The sequence below is a fragment of the Triticum dicoccoides genome, chromosome 7B, assembly GCF_002162155.2.
Source record: "Triticum dicoccoides isolate Atlit2015 ecotype Zavitan chromosome 7B, WEW_v2.0, whole genome shotgun sequence".
Classification (NCBI taxonomy): Eukaryota; Viridiplantae; Streptophyta; class Magnoliopsida; order Poales; family Poaceae; genus Triticum; species Triticum dicoccoides.
In genome coordinates, this window is record NC_041393.1 from 663,432,641 (window position 1) to 663,452,644 (window position 20,004).

The window sequence follows — 20,004 nt, forward strand, 5'->3', positions numbered from 1 at the left end:
CATGCATCTGGATTTCTTTTCCTTTATTCTTAATAGTGTCAATTCTTCCGATAATTGTTCAGATACTGTGTCCAAGATGTATCATTGTTTCAGGAAGCCCAGTAGCTGAGACTACTATTTTGGCCGTCTTCTTACCATCACAACTGTGTAGAGTTTGGTCTGGGTAAGTATCTGTTAGCTTTCCTTCACTATGCCCGGTTAAATATGGTTTTGCTCCCTTCCAAGATGTATCATTGTTTCAGGAAGCCCAGTAGCTGAGACTACTATTTTGGTCGTCTTCTTACCATCACAACTGTGTAGAGTTTGGTCTGGGCAAATATCTGTTAGCTTTCCTTCATTATGCCCGGTTAAATATGGTTTTGCTCCCTTCCTTATTCTCTTACTGTAAGTCATTGTTATGTGTTGTTCTACTACCCTTCTCGCTGCATGTCGTAACCACATATTCTTCATGGCCTTTGAATTATCTATAGTTCCACCCTGCAATTTTAGTAGATTAATGAGCTTGGAAATGAGAAGATAGATCATTGTTTACTTTGCTACACTGAAATGCGTCAACCTAATAAATATCACACAATACCAGTTTTCTTTTTTTTCATATCTCTTTAAATCATCACAGAATTTCCCGCCGCAACGTGCGGGTACCCTCTAGTATGATAATATAGCTCTACCGCATTACTGTACAAGTACATGTCCCTAGTTATTCCACTTAGTGTTAGCCAAGGCCGAGCTTAATAAAGCGGTGGAATAGTATGTAAACTACTGACGTGGGACTAACGGATGCAGTGGTAACTATGGATCTGGTTCAACGTCCATGAAGATAAAACATAATCCGACACAGCACGCTATGGAAATCCAGATTAGTAATCTGCTTAAGTAACTATTTTATTACTATTCTGTGTGAGCTGCTTAAGTAGTTGTTGGGTGCATTAGTAGCTACTAGGTAACTAGTGCCAAACCGCGTCATCTATCCGAGACTAATAAAGTTAGGCAGGCAGCTATAGTACTGGTGAGAATGCAATGTGCCTTTCTTAATTGAGATTTGCTAACTATAGGTCTACTAGTTTTTCTTCGGCCCAAGAAAATTTCTTCAGATTAGATTCATGCTATGGTCTGTGTTGGTCGATGCTATGAAAATCAACACAGAAGATTGACTGCTCCCAAGGAAAGGTATGGCAGATAAGGTAAAGAATCTACTCCCTCCGTTCCGTAATATAAGAGCGTTTTCGACACTAGTGTAGTGTCAAAAATGCTCTTACATTATGGGACAGAGGGAGTAACAAACAGTGATGTAAGGGGGAAACAACGATTGACCGTGCGTACTTGGCCGCCCCCGCCGCCATTCCACGCGCGCTCCTTTGTCGTGGAGGATGGGGACGGGGACGGGGGCGGGGAAATCCTGCTTCCCTGATATGGTGGCGAGCGCCGGAGACGGTGAGGAAGTGGTGGAGCTCCCCATTTCGATTTGGATTTCGATTTGGCCGTCGGCGTCTCGGCAAGGAAGCTGAAAGAAGAGTTGGTGAGTCTGGGGTGCAGCTTTTTTGTTTTTCAAGACAAGAATCTAATGCGCGGCTATGTGCCGCCTGCGGCGAGTCCACGGCCGGCCCAGTAACAGCATCATCATCATACTGACGTCATATTAATTTTTTCTTCTTCCACTTTTTATTTCACATATTTGTTTCTTATTTTTATTTTTATATTACAAAAACTCTTTACATAAAAATTAAAAAAATTTAATCATGCATTTGAAAAGTCTTAAACATGTATATATAATGTTTTTTATGTATGCAAAAAATGTACAATGTGAATTGAAAAATGTACTGTATGTGATATTTAAATAAATTTTATACATTGTATTTGTTTATAACTCAAAAAAATATTTTACTTTAAAGAAATACATAATATTTTAAAAATTGTTTAAAAGTTTCAAAAAGGTGTTCGTGTCAATTTCAAAAACAATGTTTGTACAATGTAAAAAAGTTTGCATAGTACATAAAAATTATTTTTACCATTATAAAATTTAAAACTTGTATTTAAAAAATTAACATGTATTAAAAAAATTAAAGACATGACTTTACAAAAATGTTTAAAATATATTTGAAAAATGTGAAACATTTGTATAAAAATATTAGGTGCATACCAAAAATGTACAATGTATATTAAAAAGTAGACATGAAAACATATACTAGAAAAATGTTAATCATGTATTTGGAAATTGTTAAACGTGTGTAAAAATGTTCCTATTGTATACATAAAATGTACAATGCGTGTGAAAAATGCAGACATGTGTTGAAAAAAAGACAAAGAAATAGGAAAGAAAACAAAGAAAATCAAAGAAAACGGTGAAAACCGAAGAGAGAAACAAAAAAAATGAGAAATTAACAAAGAAAAGCGAGGGAAAAGAAACACAAAAGAAAAAGGGAAAGGAAAGAAATTTGAAGAAAAACAAAAAGGGGAAAGGAAAAGAAAAAACAGAGAAAACACATCGGAAACCTGTGGAAAATTTGGGCAACAAAAAGAGGAAAAAACCAAAGGAAAAAACAATAGAAAAACAAACTCATGTCGCGCTACAGTGTTTGGGTTGGCCCGCTTGTGTCTACGCTTTGTTTTTAACTGCCCATAGCCCATAAGCCAATTTGTCTACAAAGAAACTGAGTTTTATTCTTGGAATTTCCTAAACGGCGCCCGTAGCGCCCGTTACAGGCTTAACCGTACGGGGCGCACACCCCCTTTCTCCTCGCTGGGCCGGGCCATGTTACTTTCTTTTTCCTGTTTAAAGACCCAAAAACACAGCGAGTACGGTGCATCGAACACACGATCTCTTGGCTCAACGTTCGTTGACACAACCAACCAGCCAACCGACTAAACGTGTGTACTTTTAGCGTTTCAGTTTTTTGTTAACCATATTGAAGAAAAATGTTCACAATACATTCAAAAAATGTTCAGTGTGTATAAAAAAATGTTCATCATGTATAGAAATTTTGTTCAGCATGCATTCGAAAGGAGTTCATCGTATTTAAAAAAACGTTATACATGTATTTGAATATTGTTCACCAAGCATTGAAAAAATGTTCAGTGTGTATATAAAAATGTTCATCGTGTAGAGAAATTTTGTTCAGCGTGTATTCATAAAAAGTTCAGCGTATTTTTAGATAAATGTTCTGTGTTTCTTTGAATAATGTTCACCCTATACTAAGAAAATGTTCAATGTGTATTCAGAACTATTTTTGAATACGCGGACTTTTTTAACATGCTCAAGAACTCCATCCGTAATATTTGAACATATTTTCAATAATTGAAATGTATAAATGCCACAGTGTATTTGTGCAATAAATAGCGCGTCTATTTGCTATTTATTTAAAATTTCGCGGTGTGAATATTTGCTAGCAGTTAGTTAGTGCAGTGGCTAGCCTCGGCGCCTGGAAGCAGGAGGTCGCGAGGTCGAATCCTGATCGGGACGGTATTTTCGGCTGTCATTTTTCGCGTTGCTTTTGTTGCGTGATCGTGGGCCGGCCCATCCAACCGCTGCTGCGGGTGCCAGATCCCTTGCGCCGCGCTGAAGGCGCCCTATAGGAGGTCCCTTTATTCTTGGGCTGAAAAAAAAAACAATCAGAGCAGAGCAAAGTGTCATTTCAACTTGGACAACTTTCATTTTCTATATTGGATCAGCTAACTGGTTCAACATATATCCATCTGAATTACTAGGTATATTCAACTTAGAAAGTCATGCAGTTCATCTTTATACCCACTTCACCATCAGCATGCACGTCACCTATAGAGGAGGAATGTCATCACAACCTTAAGACATTTAATGAAGGGATATACACGGGGCAATACCACATTGCTACCGTGGTAGATGAGTACTACACAACATCTTCGGATCAATGCTAGGTTATGAGCACTCTTTGGACCTGGAGGTGCTAAACCTGCCATCGCTTGATCCGACGCACTTGGAGCATCCATTCGCTAGGGAAAGAGGTGGAGAAAATCGTTAAATCCATGCCGCCGAATAAAGCCCCGGGGCCGGATGGATTTACTGGCCGCCTCTCTGCATCTTGTTGTACCATCATTAAAGGTGATTTCTTTTATGTCTTGAATCTTTCTGCAATGGGGATATGTGTGGAGTGCCTTCCATCAATAAGGCATTGGTTTCATTACTTCCAAAGAGGGAAGGTTCTGTGGACCCGCTAGATTATAGGCTGGTCAATCATGTTCATGGAGCGATCAATTTTCTTGATAAAATTCTCTCTTATTCGCTCGCAAACAATCTGCCAAAGTTTGTGACGAATCACCAAAGTGTTTTTCGAGTGAGTTCATTCTCTTTATGACAGTTTTATGGTCGTTCAATGCATGGTGCACCGATTGCATGTGCTCAAGGATCCCGCGGTTATGCTCAAGTTGGACATCTCAAAAGCATTCAATTCGGTTAAGTGTCCGTTCTTAATTGAAGTGATGAGGAGATTGGGATTTGGCCTAAGGCGGGTCTAATGGATATGTAGATCACCGGCAAGTTCTTCCACAAGGATTATGATCAATGGTGTGCTCGGAGCACTAATCTATAATTGTTGGGGCCTCCACCAAGGAGACCCTCTGTCACCCATGTTGTTCATATTTATCATGGAACATCTCCAGTGCATGCTTCAGCTACCATCATCATGTGGAATTCTCTCTTCTCTGGTGCGAATGAGTGTGAGCCAAAGACCCTCTATGTTTGCGATGACGTGATGATATTCCTGAAGTCAAAGGAGATGGAGCTAAGAGCCTGTTCCTCTATGCTAGAGGTGTTTGGAGTGGCTTTTGGCCCACGGGTGAACTTGACTAAGAGCACAACTATGCCTATTAGATGCTCTTATGGCCAATTCTAGGGGCTTGTGGATCAGCTGACAAGTTGTTTTGCCAAACTAGAGGGCAGCAACGCTGGCAAAAGTAGGAGACTTATTCTCATTCAGGCCGTGCTATGTGCCATCCAAATGTATTGATATGAAAATTCTAAACGAATGCTAGTAATGAAAATAAAGTATTGTGAGTAAATTCACATTGCTATGATGTTTGATATGTAGGAGAATGCTTCCTTGTTAATTTTATTAGACGAGAGTTGCTTGTCGTCAGATGTGCTTGATCCAAGCATGAATCAGAGGAAAAGAGAAATACAATGAAGATTAAGAATGGGGGAGGAAGAAAGGAAAGGAAGGCAGAATGAATAACAAACATCTTAACTTGCATAGAATTGATAACAAACAATTAAGAAGGAAGAAGGATCACGCTGGTGAAGACTTACTAACTGCCTACTACAACAAGGTTTGACCACTCCGGTGAGGGAGGGGCAATGACGCGCCTTCAGCTCGTTCGAGTACTTGTAGTTGTCACTAGATGGTCTACAGATCTAGATGTGATTTCTATACTTATGGTGTTCTTTAAATTGTCATGACAGTTGATGAATAGGTTGGAAGTTTCCCCACAAAACAAAAAAGGATAGCAATGTCGATCTTGTCGTAGAAATACACATGATGATCGTTTATATTGAATAGAAATATGAAAAGGTTTATTGAATAAAATTTAAAAGCTCACGTGATGGATGGCAAGGTAAACCATCAGGCCATGGGCCAAAAGCCTGACTGGGCCGCCTTTGAAGTTATCAGGCAGCTTTAGTCTGTTTGATTAGGATCGGGTTTTTTGTTTAAAATAAATCCAGGAATTGATTGATGTCACTTAAAACTAGTCCAAATCAATTTCAAAGTTCCAACAAAAATACAATAAATATATATATTTAAATCCTAGGGAAATTATTTCCAACCAAACCAAAATTTGTAAAATCATTATATTTTAGAAAATCTATTATGGGCTGTAAATTAATAATTTCCTTAAAATAATTCTTTTGGGTTGAAATAATTACCATAATGATTTCGAAGACCCAAATAATAATTATTTCTAAGGAAAACTGATGTTATTTCCTCTATTGGAAAATCCAAACAGGCTCTCAAGTGGAACAAGGTCAAAGCAAATCAATCAATTCTATTTAATTGGTTAACATTTCAAAAAAATGATTTTGTTGGGGGGATGTTGCAGCTACTGTTTTCCTACTTCGAATACATGTGTGTTCATCGGCGTTGGAAGTTGAGCTTTGAGATGCTGTAACCGAAGAGGACAGCAAAAACTACGGGGAATGCCGCCAGAACCATGGCTGCCAGCGGCAGCAGGTCGCGTCGAAAACCATAGTAGTCCTTCATGAACGTTGCGACGGATTTGGTCTCTCCAAACACGACTATCATCCTGTCGTTGTAATCCCCGAACTGTGTGGTGAAGAAGACATTGAGCGACCACGACATTGGGGAGATGTAGTAGAGCCATATCCACCATTTCGGTATTTGCTGCCATATGTCCATGAATCCTTTGTGAGCACCATCTTTTTTTTATCTCTAATGGTAATCATATATGTATAAATGTGTATATATATTGAGATGGCTTCACTTACCGGCGCAGGCACGAGGAAGCCGGAGATGAGGTTTTGTAGGCCGTGGCACACAGATGTAAGTATGAATGCAAGTTGAATGTTAGGGGTGAGCGACACAATCATCATTCCCAGGTAGACGAAGTAGAGCAGCGTGCACGACATGGTGTACATGAACCAGAAGAATTTCGCTGGTGTCCACGCATACCCTATCATCGGATATGCTATCAACATGAACATCACTACTTGCATCAGCACATAAGGTATCTCCATCGCAACCTAAACCCAAAGAGGATAGTAACTCAATGTCTGCACATATATAGCAGTAGCATAATATATCTGAAAAATCTTCACGCGATGAATAGGACCTGCGCAAAAGAGTAGGCCCAAGGAGAGTACATCCCTGCAAACCTCTCCCTGTAAACAACGGAGCGCTCGATGGAGACAAATGGCATCACTGCCTGACAAATGTTGGTGCCGGTGAACAGAGTGATTCCATACATGCACCCCAATATGGTGAAGAGGCCTCGCTGGTCGTTTCTACCCTCAAACAAAACAAGCAGCAGCTTCAATCATATATTGCAACATACATGTCCATAATAGATATATGCATAATTAAGCTTGTCTCAGGAAGAAGTGTTTGTCGTATTGGTGAAAACCGAAGAAAGAAACAAAACAAGCAGCAGCATGATTTAAGATATATGCATAATTAAGAGATGGCTACATACATATGGTTGATGTTGCCTCGCTGCCAGAACAATGCGCCGAAGAAAATGCAGAAGCCTAACATGGATGCCAATCGCACCAGGTTGTAGGAAGGGCTTCTCCAGTACGACAAGCACTGCTTCCAGAGACATGCTTTGAATTGCTCCCGAAACTTCTGCGGAAACTGTGTCTTGAAATGGAGGTCACTTGTGCCTGGAATTGGTACGCTCAAGCGCTTTACCAGCATGTCCTTGTTCCTTGCATAGTGGTTAGCACAAATATTCTGTTAAGACTAGTTTACGGGCTGACTGTGTTAAGCATGGTATGGTAACCCATGCTTATGTTCTGTTCTGATCAAAAGTGATTTTGTTTTTCTTAGATATTGTGGAAGGTCCGAGACGCAATTTTTATATGCATAATCTATAGTGTAGTGATTACAATTCACATGTTAAGGCACTATTGCTAACTGAGCCGGATCGTTGAAACTTACTTGCACATTGGCGATGCCCTGTACATTTGTACAAAATCTGCTCCCACTTGAGCTTCCATAGATGTAGAAGTAACTTCTAGCATCCATGTTGATGGGTTGTAGTTGTCCTTGATCCTAGGTATCGCAGGTATTGCCTAGAAGAATAAAAAAAACTCACCAGTTTGTATAGCACAGCAACTGGGGAGAAAAGTCAGACGGTGGACTGGTGGTGAACTAAGTATAGCCTTCTTTGATCAAAACAGACTACATCTATGATTAATATAGCTCACCCCCTTCAGTGGTACGTAGAATGCGAATCACAAGGGCTAAATATGGGTTCATAACAATCCATAACTTCATGAATTTTCTGTGCAAAAAACATAACTTTTGAAAATACAGAAAAAAGGTGAAAACCAAATCTTGTTACGTTTGTTTACTGTAAATGATAGGTTTAATTAAACTGGCCTATATCACATACAAATGGATGATATACAATTACAAAGCATACATGCATTTGTTCAGTCCTTTCGTGCAAGGATGACTTAAAATTCCTAATTACCTGGAAATATTTGATGACCTCACAAGAATGATGTCCAACTGGCCCAGCATAGATCAACTCTCCGCCTCTTCTCATGAGCATCAACTACATTTATATTACAACATAATTAGTAAATATGGTACTTCACTTCCAAATGAATTATTTTGGTTGAGGAATTTCTGATTAATAATGTACAGAAAATTATATGGAACTAGGTTTTACAGTTTAGTCGAATACTTATTAATGAACTTGAATACTTACTACTAATGAAAATGTATGCAGCTGTTGCCATATGCATCTACTTAAGTGGCACTGCTAAGCCGAACCAAGTGTTCTAGATATTTTTCTCTATTCTCCAACTAATCTGGGAATTACCTACCCCATGAAACGAATATGTCAGCACATTTTAATATCATCTTTGTTAATGATACAACAGAGATTCCGTGCCATTCATATAGAAAATTTCACTGTTAGCTTCTCGAAAAATTAGTTGAGGAAGACTCTGTCTTGGACTTAATTTGGGGTTCTTTCAGTTCTGGTGGATAAAGTGATGATTCTCTATCTGAGGTAGCATGCGATTTGTTCCATGTCTGATGGTTAATTGTATGACCTGGCTTCATAATTTTAGGTTATGGTAGCACCACTTTAATTCATGTTTGATCGAATCAAAACTTATTTTTCCACATACTTATCCAATATAATATATTTGTAAATCTATATTAGATTTTTAAATTATTACTTGATACACTACGTCTTGGTGCCTAGAGAGAGAATCTTGGAGAAGGTCAGAAGGCTATATATATGTAAAGTAATTACCTCATTAAATGCCTCAAATATATCGATACTTGGTTGATGAATGGTGCACACGACTGTCCGACCTGTGTCTGCAACGTTCTTGACTGCACGCATGACAATAGCAACTGCCCTTGCATCCAAGCCTGATGTTGGCTCATCCATGAATATGATTGAAGGGTTAGACACAAGCTCGACTGCTATAGTGAGCCGTTTCCGTTGCTCTGTCGACAGTCCATTTACCCCTGGTATTCCAACCAAAGAATCTCTAATTTCATCCAACTCAATTGTTTCAAGAACTTCATTGACAAATTCCTGCAAATACAGATGAGCTCAGAGTTTCATATCTCAACTGTTTCTGGTGGCTAGGATGCTAGTATGCAAACCCTGTACACTATTCCTCTGTCCCAAATTATAAGAAGTTTTTTGTGGTCTAAATAGCCTACCAAAAACGTCTTATAATTTGGGACAGAGGTAGAACTTTTCTTTCCATTTATATATTTGCATATTTGTAGCTTATGTTTCGTTGCAGAAACAAATATAACTCACATTTCTTGCTTTTGAATCAGTTTCTGGTGGAAGGCGCAACCAGGCTGAATATGTAACTGATTCACCTACTGTGATTTGTGGGGAGTGAACATCAGTCTGTTCACAGTAGCCTGATATCCTAGCAAAAGTTTGCTGAATTTTAGGATAACCTCCTATTCTTATATCTCCTTCAATAACACCACCTGTTTTCCTTCCAGCAAGAACATCAAGGAGTGTTGTTTTTCCCGCTCCAGTAACCCCCATGAGCGCCGAGAGAATCCCTGGCTGAAATGCTCCTGTGATGTTGTGGAGTAGTTGCAGTTTTCTTTCCATGTAGCCATGCTCCCTCATTTGCTGCAATGAGGAAATACTTGGTTATTAGTTATTAGCCCTTGCTATGGCTCTAAGCTCTTCGGTCATGTGTTCATATATGTTAGAGCTACATGAGAATTACCGCGGGGGTGTCTACGTAGTAGTTGACATCCTGGAATGATATTGTAAGGGGCGTGAAAGGCAATGCCATCCTCCCTGGACAAGATTAAATATTGATAAGTCAAATTTGATTTTATTCCATCGACAGTGTGGAGTTGTGCTTAGTTGCATCGTGTAAAATTCAACTAACCAGTGCTATTGGGTATCCATGAAGTTTCTACATGTAACTTAGGCCTCCCATTTTCCGTATCTTTATCTAGATTTCTTCCACCAGATGCGGTAATCTTATTGCAAGAGATAATAGCACGAGAAGATGCTGGAACCGAGAGGCTCATAGAAGATTAGAACAGATGGTATATCTAACAAGAGCAAACAGCATGTTCTTCTGAATTGAAGTATTTTTCTTCCATTTCTGATGTTATGTTTTCTCCAGAATATGCTTGACTGAGTTCACATTCATGTTATACTGTTAGAAAGAAAGTAAAGTATTTAACTTATTTAGCTAATTAGCTTAATGTAATTTAAGCCATGTCGCACTTACGGTTTTTAACGGTCAAGCCGATGGCAAAGCCTACATTGAACAACAAAGTAAACCCAATCAATGCTCCAATTGAGATCCAGTAGAAGTAGCTGGAGAAGTCTAGACCTTGATCCATTATTATCCTCCTTCCGAGTGTTACGCCAGATATTATGGTCTATCAACAAAGGAACTTTAGTATCGTTTTGGGATTGCATCTTTAACAATTATAATTCATACTTGGTATGCCACAGTGTACCTCTGACCATCTTGGTGCCAAAAACTCATTTCCAGTTAAGCCTATCTCCGAGTAAGACAGTGGAGATAGCCAAAATCCCCATTTTAGCCAATTAGGCAGAAATGCTGTAGTGATATGGCACTGAAATTGTTAGCGGTGCTTGTTTAATAGTTGAGCACGACATGCGTTTGCTTGAAATTAGGACTCGTCAGTTGTTTGCAGTATGAAGTTTATGAAAAACAAGGGAGTGTCTTACAGCGAGGAATTAAGAAACCTCCAAACAGAAGGGTGACTAGAAATGCCAGAGTACCAACGACAGAACCAGCCACCATTGTTTGACAGTATGAGGCGACACAACGAAACATTGATAATGTTACTGTGTGCATCAGGAAGAGGACGAGGAGCTGACAGAAAAATCTAAACACAAGAATCATGGATGTTAACGCAAAGTAAGGATTGTGTCTGAAAACCTAGGTTTTGTGGAAATAATAAAAAGAGAAGTAAAGATAGTCTTCTCATTTGCAGTTTTTTTTTTTCAGTTGGATGATTATACTACACATCTGAATGACTCGGAATGGGTCAACAGTGATAATTCCTGAATGACAGAAAATGTTGCTCTAGCCACCAACTAATTAGTTTCTACAACAGAATTATGACTTTACCTGGATGCTTCTGGGGCATAGCCAATCAGGTAGTAGGATGTCGACGTCAAAGCTACCGACCCAACTAAAGAGAATGGAATTTTTAGGATAAAAGATGGTATTGCATAAGCCCATGCAGGATAGAAGTAGTTGTCTCTATGTTTGTAGAAGACCGGCAGTCTGTCGATTGTCATGGCCATGTCAGGGAATCCATTCACTATCAGCTGCAGGAGCACATAGAAGAGTGAACCCATATAATAGTTGGCATGAATTCTGTCAACACCCATACGTGTCCGCAGAAATACTGTCCCAGTAATAACGCCAAATAGTCCAAGCTGCAACGAAAACATGTAGTATGCTAGTTAATGGTGGTGAGGTGGTCATGTCGAGAAAAGCGCAGCATGACATAGCTGTAATTTCACCGATTCGTTAAAGTGCAACATGAGATATCTGCTAGTTCCTACAGCGAAAACACTATAGTTGTGGCGCTGTAGTATAGGTAACAATAGAAGCACACGAGCATTTGAAGTCCTCAAATTGCACACTGACTAAGAACTGAATGTAGAATAAGATGCTGACATGCTGAGCAAGTTCCTGCTGTAGACTTTCATATGGTCCGAGAGTTCAGTGTGTAGAATAAACTACTGCAAGATGGATACAAACCATGTACCCTGTGTTAAGCACATACAACCCCTAATCCTACAAAGATTTCACATTTGAGCACACCTAAAGCTATATATGATCGACATCAATCTTTCCCTTTATCGTCTACTATATGTATTAATGCTGGAGCAGACTTCAAAAATGGAAGTGACACAAATGCCGATGTAAATACAGATCTCAATTTTCAGTGCAAAAGCTTTACTGCGACCTGCACACCTCCATAGTAACACAGGAACTTTATTACACCACACACTGATTCTAGTTTTTGCTGTATTTCTATCCGTAACTAATACTAAGCATAAAGCATGTAATTTGAGGATTGTGCATACATGCTAGAACTCGATTTACACTCATAAACACCTAGCATATGACATTCGAGATAGCACTGTAAAAATAGGCACAAATCTCCATGCATCAATCTTTTTTTTTCAAAAGATAGCTTCGACTTGCTTACCTGAGTGGCTTTTGTTATGTGGATGAAGGCATTCCTTTTCATAAGAAGGAGCTCGCGTGCAAAACATGCCTTGAGGAGATCCCACTTGGATAATGAGTAGATACTGAAGGATAGGGCATTCTTATGTCCTTTTGATTCATCATACGGCTTTGAAAGCTCCTCAGCAAGATTCTGCCCACTTTGAGATGCTTGGAACTTATCACAGAATTGGTTAACTGTAACAAAATTATATCTTTCTTCGGCGCGGCTCCAGTATTGTTGTTGATCTTTTTTTGACAAGACCTATGTATAGATAAGTTTTTAAGAGTGGACTACTTTTATTATGGTAAGCAAGAGTACAAATCAGCTAGGCAAACTCAGGTTATAATAATCTATACCCAATTACTCAATCTTATATATTTCTTTACAGAGGGAGTACTTCATATTAACAATGTTTACTTTCATTGAATGCACATCAAAACTGTAGTTGTAACTCTTCGCACAAATGTTGAAACTCGAAACATGTCATGCACAAGAGAATTGCCATATAAGAAAATCAAGTATGTAAATTAGTATTGGTACTTTGCTAAATACCTCTTGAAGGAAGTCGGCGCTTCCTTTTCTTTCGGGACACTTAAAGCCACATGATTCAAAAAAACTCATAATGCAGCTCTTAGGGCCATGGTATATGATCTGTCCTTCAGCCATTAAGATAATATCATCAAAAAGTTTGTAGGTCTCTGGTGCTGGTTGAAGGAGTGAAGCGAGTATGGTAAACTCTGATATATGAGCTAGCTGTTGGAGGCAAGAAACAACTTGGAAGGTGGTAGAACTGTCCAGCCCAGTTGATATTTCATCCATGAAGAGCACTTTTGATGGTCCTACTATCATCTCTCCTGCTTGGAAGACATTTTTTACAAGTGAAAAAAATTAAGCATTCAGAATTGAATTAATTTATTTATTTATCTTATACACACCAAAATTAAAGTACAGATTACAGAAACTGAATATACCACATTACTAGCTACATTCTATAAGTGGAGAAAATCAAACTAAGTTGATTCATCCATCAGGGTGGCTTGCGTGCTTTCATCACAACAAAAATTTGCGGTTTTTCATGACAAGATTTTCATACTGGTTCATGGTAATAACAAAGTACAGAAAACATCAACGAAATCAATTAGCTACCAGAAATGAGGTGTGTACCTTCCAATATGCAATTAAGGGATTTTAGTCAATGAATAGCACATTTATCTATTTATTTATCTTGCAAAAATATGGTTTACAAGATTAGAGTTCAGATAATAAAATCCATCCTGAAAATGTCATATGTATTGTAAATTCACCTGTGGTTAATCTTTTTCTCTCACCACCAGAAATACCTCTTCTCATGGCATCTCCAACTAGTACATCAGCGCATGTGTCAAGTCCCATTATCTGTGAGGCAAGAATAGATAATGCACAGGCGAAACATTGTACTCTGCAACCAGTGGTATTCTTCTTAGAGCATTGTTTACCTTCATAATGTAGTCTGTTTGCATGCTTCTTTCCAAACCTTCCACAGATATTGCCTATAAAAAAGTGCATCCAGTTGTAACTGTTGCAGCTAAAATGATATTGGGCTGTATATTCATTATATGATTTTTATTGCAAGAATCAATGGGAATGAATCCCACTGAAAAGTTATGTTAGCACTTGGCAGAAAGGATGGTGTTTCCAGTTTTGATTCAATATTGTCAAAGAAAGGGTTTTAATCAGTACACACCTTCATGTAAGTGTCTATGTTGGGGTCAGGGGTGATCCCGGCCTCCTTCTCCCTTCTAACGACTTCCTTCATGATATCTATTTTGTACAAGAAATCAAGAGCACTTGGTTTAGTAGATAGAATGGGTAAGAGTTAATTGCGCAAAACCACCACATTAACAGCTAAGTTTGCACCAATGACATATCTACGATTTCGTGGCAAAAAAGACCTTGTGTACCTTGTGTACGGTAATTCTTTTGCAAACAACACTGATCAGGGGCTTAGGACGTTTTGATGACGAATCCGACAGCTAAGGCCCACTCATCAGGAGCTGACTTGGCAAAAAAAATCCCACGTGTGCACGTTGACTCCTTTCTTCTCCTCTCTTTCCCCTCTTACACATTATATCAAACAGTTTGCGTGCGCTGGAATGTGGCAGTTGGGGGCGCCATGTTTCGCCGGAGTCCGACCATGTCGCTCCTGGCTGGTAGCTTGGATTGTCCTGTCCGACCTCCGCCGAGTTCCATGGCGGCCACGCTTCCCCAGGAGTCGTCCTCTTCAACCTCGGCCGAGTTCATGGCGGCCGCGCTGCCACGGGGGTCGTCCTCTCCAGCCCCGGTCGAGATGAACGGCCACCGCACCACCATTCCCCTCCCCCGCGTTTGACAGTCTTTGCATCGGGCCGCCGCCACACTGCTGGTGCCGCTCGACAGGGGAGGTGCGCACGCGAGCGCCGGAGGACGCTGATGCGCGCGGTGGCGCCAGCAGGACCACGTCGCGGCCGCCGAGGCCCTTGATCACCCAGAGCCAGAGGAGCGGTGGTGGGTGCGCGTAGACCGAGGGTCGCCGCCGTCCGCCGTCCGCCGTGCCGCACATGGAGATGAATTGTCTGCCTTGCGTGTTGCGTCTGCTGCCTCACACGCTCACACGGACGGGGGCCGCGGGATCGATCGATCGATCGAATAGATCTCCTGGACTGGTCACGGCTGTTCGCGAGAGCTCCAGAGGGGTACAATTGGAAAAAGTTCAAAACAAATCTTGAACTTGTAGACGAAAGATAAATCAAACTTTGATATTTAAGTCCCCGTGCCGCTCCTGCGAGCAGTCCGGGAGGACCCCTAAATCACGCGGCCGCCAGTCCTCCCGCCCCGCCTCCCCACTCCCTCGTCGCCGCCAAGGGACGACGCCGGGCAAAGCCTGGGCGGGTCGGCGGCGACGGGGTTTCTCCCCTCCTCTCCAGGCTCTGGTGGCGCGGAACGCCAGATCTGGCGCGGAGATCCTCACGCCCGTGTGGTTCGCGTGCCGGCGGTGGGCGGGGGTGGCTCTGGCGTAACACGGCACGCTTGTGGCTCTCGTCTGGGCAGAGTGGCGCGGCCTTGCTCCGGGTGGCGCGGGGCGAGCCGGCGGCGTCTGGGGTCGGCGGTGCCCTGCTCCGGGCAACACGGCGCGGCCCTGCTCGGCTTGGCGAGGCCTCGTCCGGCCTGTGGCGCCGTGGTGGCGCCCTTGGTCGGCGTCGGGTCGGCTGGCTGGCAGTCCTCCCTTGCGCGGATTCGTGGCTCACAGGCCAGATCTGGCGCGTCGGATGGCTTCGGTCGGGTCCTGCGGGAGGTTGGTTCACGGCGGGATGCTCGACGGCGGTCCCCTGGATCTGCATGAGGGGTGCAGCGGGTGAGTGGATGTGGGTGTGCGCTGATTTCGTCGGAGGCGGCAGCGCATACGCAACCATGGAGGCGGCGGCGCTGCGAGGCTCAGCTAGGCAGGGCCTGGCGAGTAGCGGACGCCCGGCCACCTACGTGTGAGGTGCCGGCGGTGATGCCTCGGTGATGTTGGCGTCAAAGTGTGGCTGATGGTGCGTGTCAGGTCGAGCTGTGTGGCAGTCCCTAGGTGCGGGTGAAGGCCATCGCGACGGATCTGGTCCCCGCATCGATTGGTGGTTGCTGCGGTTCCTGGTGTGCTGAAGGTGGTGGCTTGAGGCGTGCTTCCTCGGCAGTGATGTGTGGCTCCGACTGCAAGTGGCTGCGGTGTTGGCGGTGTGAGGCATCTTTCGGGGCCGGCCGGAAGCTTGGTGGCGTGGAAATGTGCAATGCTACGGATGAAAATTCTGTCCGGCCTTGGTCGGACCGGCGTCGATGGCACCCGTGGGTGTCATCCCCGTTCCTGGAGGCGTCGTCGAGTGTAGCGCCATTGTCCACGTTGCCTTGTATCAGCAACCATCTCCGGGGCAAAAGCCTTGATTCGTAGGATCGACACGATGGCGGCGTCTTTCTGACGCTGTTTCTCTACTGGGAGCTTCGTGCTTGGATATAAGAGGCCCTATGTTGCGCTCCTCCGGCGTGCACCGCTGCCCGGATCGTTCTTCTCTGGCGATATGTACGGTCGTCGCTGGCTCTTCCAAGGAAGTTGAAGTTGTTCTTCGATGATCACCGACATCGGTCGAGACGCGGCGAGGATATCAGTTTTGGGTAGGCTCTTGTATGTCGTAGTGTGTAGTCGTGTGTGGTTTCCTTGTTTGTGTCGGGTGTGGAGTTGTGCTACGCTCATTGTTCGCACTGAGAGGTAGATGTGGTTGTATGGCTGTATTTCTCTCCTTCTATAAAGCTAAGGTACGCAATTTGCGTACTCTCAAAAAAAACTTTGATATTTGAAACCTCAAAATTGACACTGAACTTGTCAATTCCGGTCTATTTTAAACCTTCAAAGTGTTTAGCCGGTATTCGCTGGACATTAGGACGAATCGGGTCAACCTATTAGCATAGTCGCTCACGCCGCTCATACTTAAGGAATACAGGGTAAAATACGACGTTTGTGTGTGGTTATTTGATTGCCTGCATGTGAGGTCTTGTCATCAGAAAACAATTTTGACCCGATGTTTGGTTGTCTGGCTCGCATGATGATTAGCAGTTAACAATTACACTTAAATTAGAGCACCTCAGGCAACATCACGGCCTCCTCGGCGGGGGACACGACCGCCTCTCGCACGCGCCAAAGGATTTCCAGCTTCGCCGCATGCTTCTCCCGCGGCCGCAACACCACCGCGCTCGTCGTCATCGGGTTCTCGTCGCGAGAGCGGGAGGCGTTCATGCACGTGCAGAGGACAGCGAGCTCCTTGACAAAGGTGAGGTAGTCCTGGCTCGTCTCATCCCACGGCGTGGCCGCCCCCAGCCGCCCACCCGCGGAGTGCCACCACGCCCCGAGCCCTAGCTAGCAAGCTAGCAACACACCGCAGGGTTGGCTAGCTAGCTAGCAAGCAACGCCCCGGGCGCCTGCCAGCGACCCCGTCTCGCTCGTCGCCGCACCCGTCTCGCCCATGTGCTCGCCGACGCCGGCGCACCCCGCCACAGCAGCTCACCCCACGAGGAGGGAGAAGGGATCCATGGCGCGTTGTCCATTCCCGCGGCTGATGACAGGGAAAGAACCTATGGTTGGGGAGTGGTGCACGAGAGGGAGGGATGCACACGTGGCTCCTGCTTCGTCCACGGCGACTCGGCCATCACGGGCGACGCTGGCAACATCCGAGTGGCCCCATTGCAGTGGCGGCGCACCCTTTGCCACGGGGTGGGCTTGATGTAGCGCAGAGAGGTGGAGGGGTGGAATCCCGCGCGAGCGCCAGCGGCCGGCGGCGCCACAGAGACGACGAGCGGATGAGGCGAGGCGAGGCTGTGCCTTTGGCTGGGCTAGGAGACTATGGAGATAACGTGCTTGGAGGGGAGAGAGAGGTTAGAAGGTGATTATCTGTAAACACATACAGCCACAGCCGCCGACGTGCGTTGCAGAGCATCGCTCGGGCCCGACTCTCGTGAAATTCCCGATTCGGACATTTATTTCCAGCGAGCCAAGCCTAAAGGTGCTTCAAGAACCGTGCCATGCAGGCCCAACAGTGTTTATACCCAACAGTGTTTATATGTAACCAAACAACCCGACACTGAAAAGATGTTCCATACAACGGATCTGGTTGAGCTTTTGTGGGCACCAAACACGCCCTAGATGTAGGTTTGCTCGCTCTTCTCTGGTTTTTCTTTTTTCCTTACTTTGGTTTTTCTTTGTTTTCTCATTTTTCCTTCGTCATACTTCCCGTTGTCACTACTTTTCTTTGAGTTTTTTATTTGTTGTATTTTTGGTTTTCTTTTGTTTCTTTCTTGGCTTTCTTAGTATTGTTTTGTTCTTTTGCTTTTCTTTTTGTTTCTTTGCCGGTTTTAATTAGTTTTATTTTTTGACACATGTATATTTTTTCTCGGTACACAAAGAACATTTAGGCGCACACGTGAAACTTTCTTTTTAATATACTTTGAATATTTTTTAAATACATAATGTAAATATTTTAAAATGCAAAATTTCAACACTATTTGAATACATGGTCATATTTTTTGAAATCCACAAAACCACTTGTCTTCTATAACGAAACCAGTGAGCTTGCGAGGACTCGAACTCGGGACCTCGCACTCGAGACATGCATACATGATAGACAACATGACATATATAAGAAAACACAGTAGCATTCATATATGAAAACATGTTTGAAAACATAGAAACTTTTGTTGAAAAGGAAATGTGAACAATTTTGAGATACCAAATATGTTTTTTTGAACACAAATAATTTACAAAAATCCAAAAACATATGTTAGAGAATGTGACACCATTTCTAAAATTCAAAAACATTTTTTAAAACCTGTGAAAGACTTTTGGAATTCCAAATATTTTTTGAAAAATGTGAACAATTTATGAAATTGCAAACAGTCTTTAAAAATGCAAACGAAATTTTAAATGTCCAAAATTATTAGGAAAACACGATTATTTTTGAATTTATGACAATAAATAGAAAACAAGAGTGTTTGTTTAACTTCTGAACAATTTTAAAAATGTGCGAACAATTTTTAAATTTCAGAATTTACTTTTAATTTTATGAACCAAATTTGAAAAGGCAATCATTTTTTTGAAATTTATGAAAACATGATTTGTTTTCGAAATTTCCAAATATTTTCCAAAATCGCGAACAATTTTTAAAACACATGAACATATTTTTTAATTCCCTGAAAATTTTCCGGATTTATGAAGAATATAAACACGAACATTCTTTTTTAAAAATTGAACAAAATTTAAAAAACATGAACATTTCAAAAACCGGCTACCTCGTTGTGGTGTAGTGGGCCCGCCTGAATTCTTGTTAGTGCGAGTAGCGCGTTATCATGCCCGGAATTGTGTATTCCCAGTGTGCCAAATAGGCCTACTGTCCGAAATAGACCGGGATTGACAAGTTCAGAGTGCCAATTTGCAGAATCAATGTCCAAGTTCGATTTACCTTCCTCCTACAAGTTCAAGGTTTGTTTTAGATTTTTTTTTCCCGTACATCGGCTCCTCCCTGTTGATGACTTTAGTCCCATCTCGGTTACCAACCAAAAACCATTCCACTTAGTGATGTGTTTGATATGCACCAAAAACAACAGAGGGAGCTGGGCTAAGGCCAACTCTAATGTACCACTAAATAAACGTCTGTTTTGTCCGAATTTTATCGGCTTGAGCCGCCAAAACGGATAACGGACAGACGGACGCATCAGGCCAGAGCATATGTGCCCAACACGAGCGACCTACTCCCTCCGTCCTTTAAAGAGTGTACTTCCAACTTTATTGGAGGGTCAAACTATCTTAATGTTTGACCGAGTTTGTGCAAAAATATATCAATGTTTATGAAACTAAATAGGTATATGATGAAAATATATTTTATCATGAATCTAATGCTACTAATTTGATGGCATAAATGTTGGTGCATTATTGTATAAATACGGTCAAACATAAAAATGTTTTGACTTTCCAACAAAGTTGGAAGTACACTCTTTAAAGGACGGAGGGAGTATTTGGAGCGAA

At 42.3% G+C, this 20,004-nt stretch overlaps 1 protein-coding gene across 1 annotated transcript; it reads right to left on the reverse strand.

Moving 5' to 3' along the window:
- Positions 1-5,997: 5,997 nt before the first annotated feature.
- LOC119337132 (ABC transporter G family member 41-like) lies at positions 5,998-15,066 on the reverse strand. The gene is made up of 20 exons (XM_037609241.1): positions 14,384-15,066; positions 14,167-14,243; positions 13,919-13,972; positions 13,748-13,838; positions 12,996-13,297; positions 12,423-12,704; positions 11,327-11,640; positions 10,921-11,081; positions 10,686-10,789; positions 10,451-10,604; positions 10,100-10,225; positions 9,932-10,005; positions 9,499-9,831; positions 8,974-9,264; positions 8,179-8,262; positions 7,641-7,774; positions 7,174-7,407; positions 6,814-6,985; positions 6,470-6,724; positions 5,998-6,365 (listed from the first exon to the last, which is right to left on the reverse strand). Exons 2-20 carry the CDS (start codon positions 14,236-14,238, stop codon positions 6,096-6,098), a joined length of 3,507 nt encoding a protein of 1,168 aa, XP_037465138.1. The 5' UTR covers positions 14,239-14,243; positions 14,384-15,066; the 3' UTR covers positions 5,998-6,095.
- Positions 15,067-20,004: the final 4,938 nt, after the last annotated feature.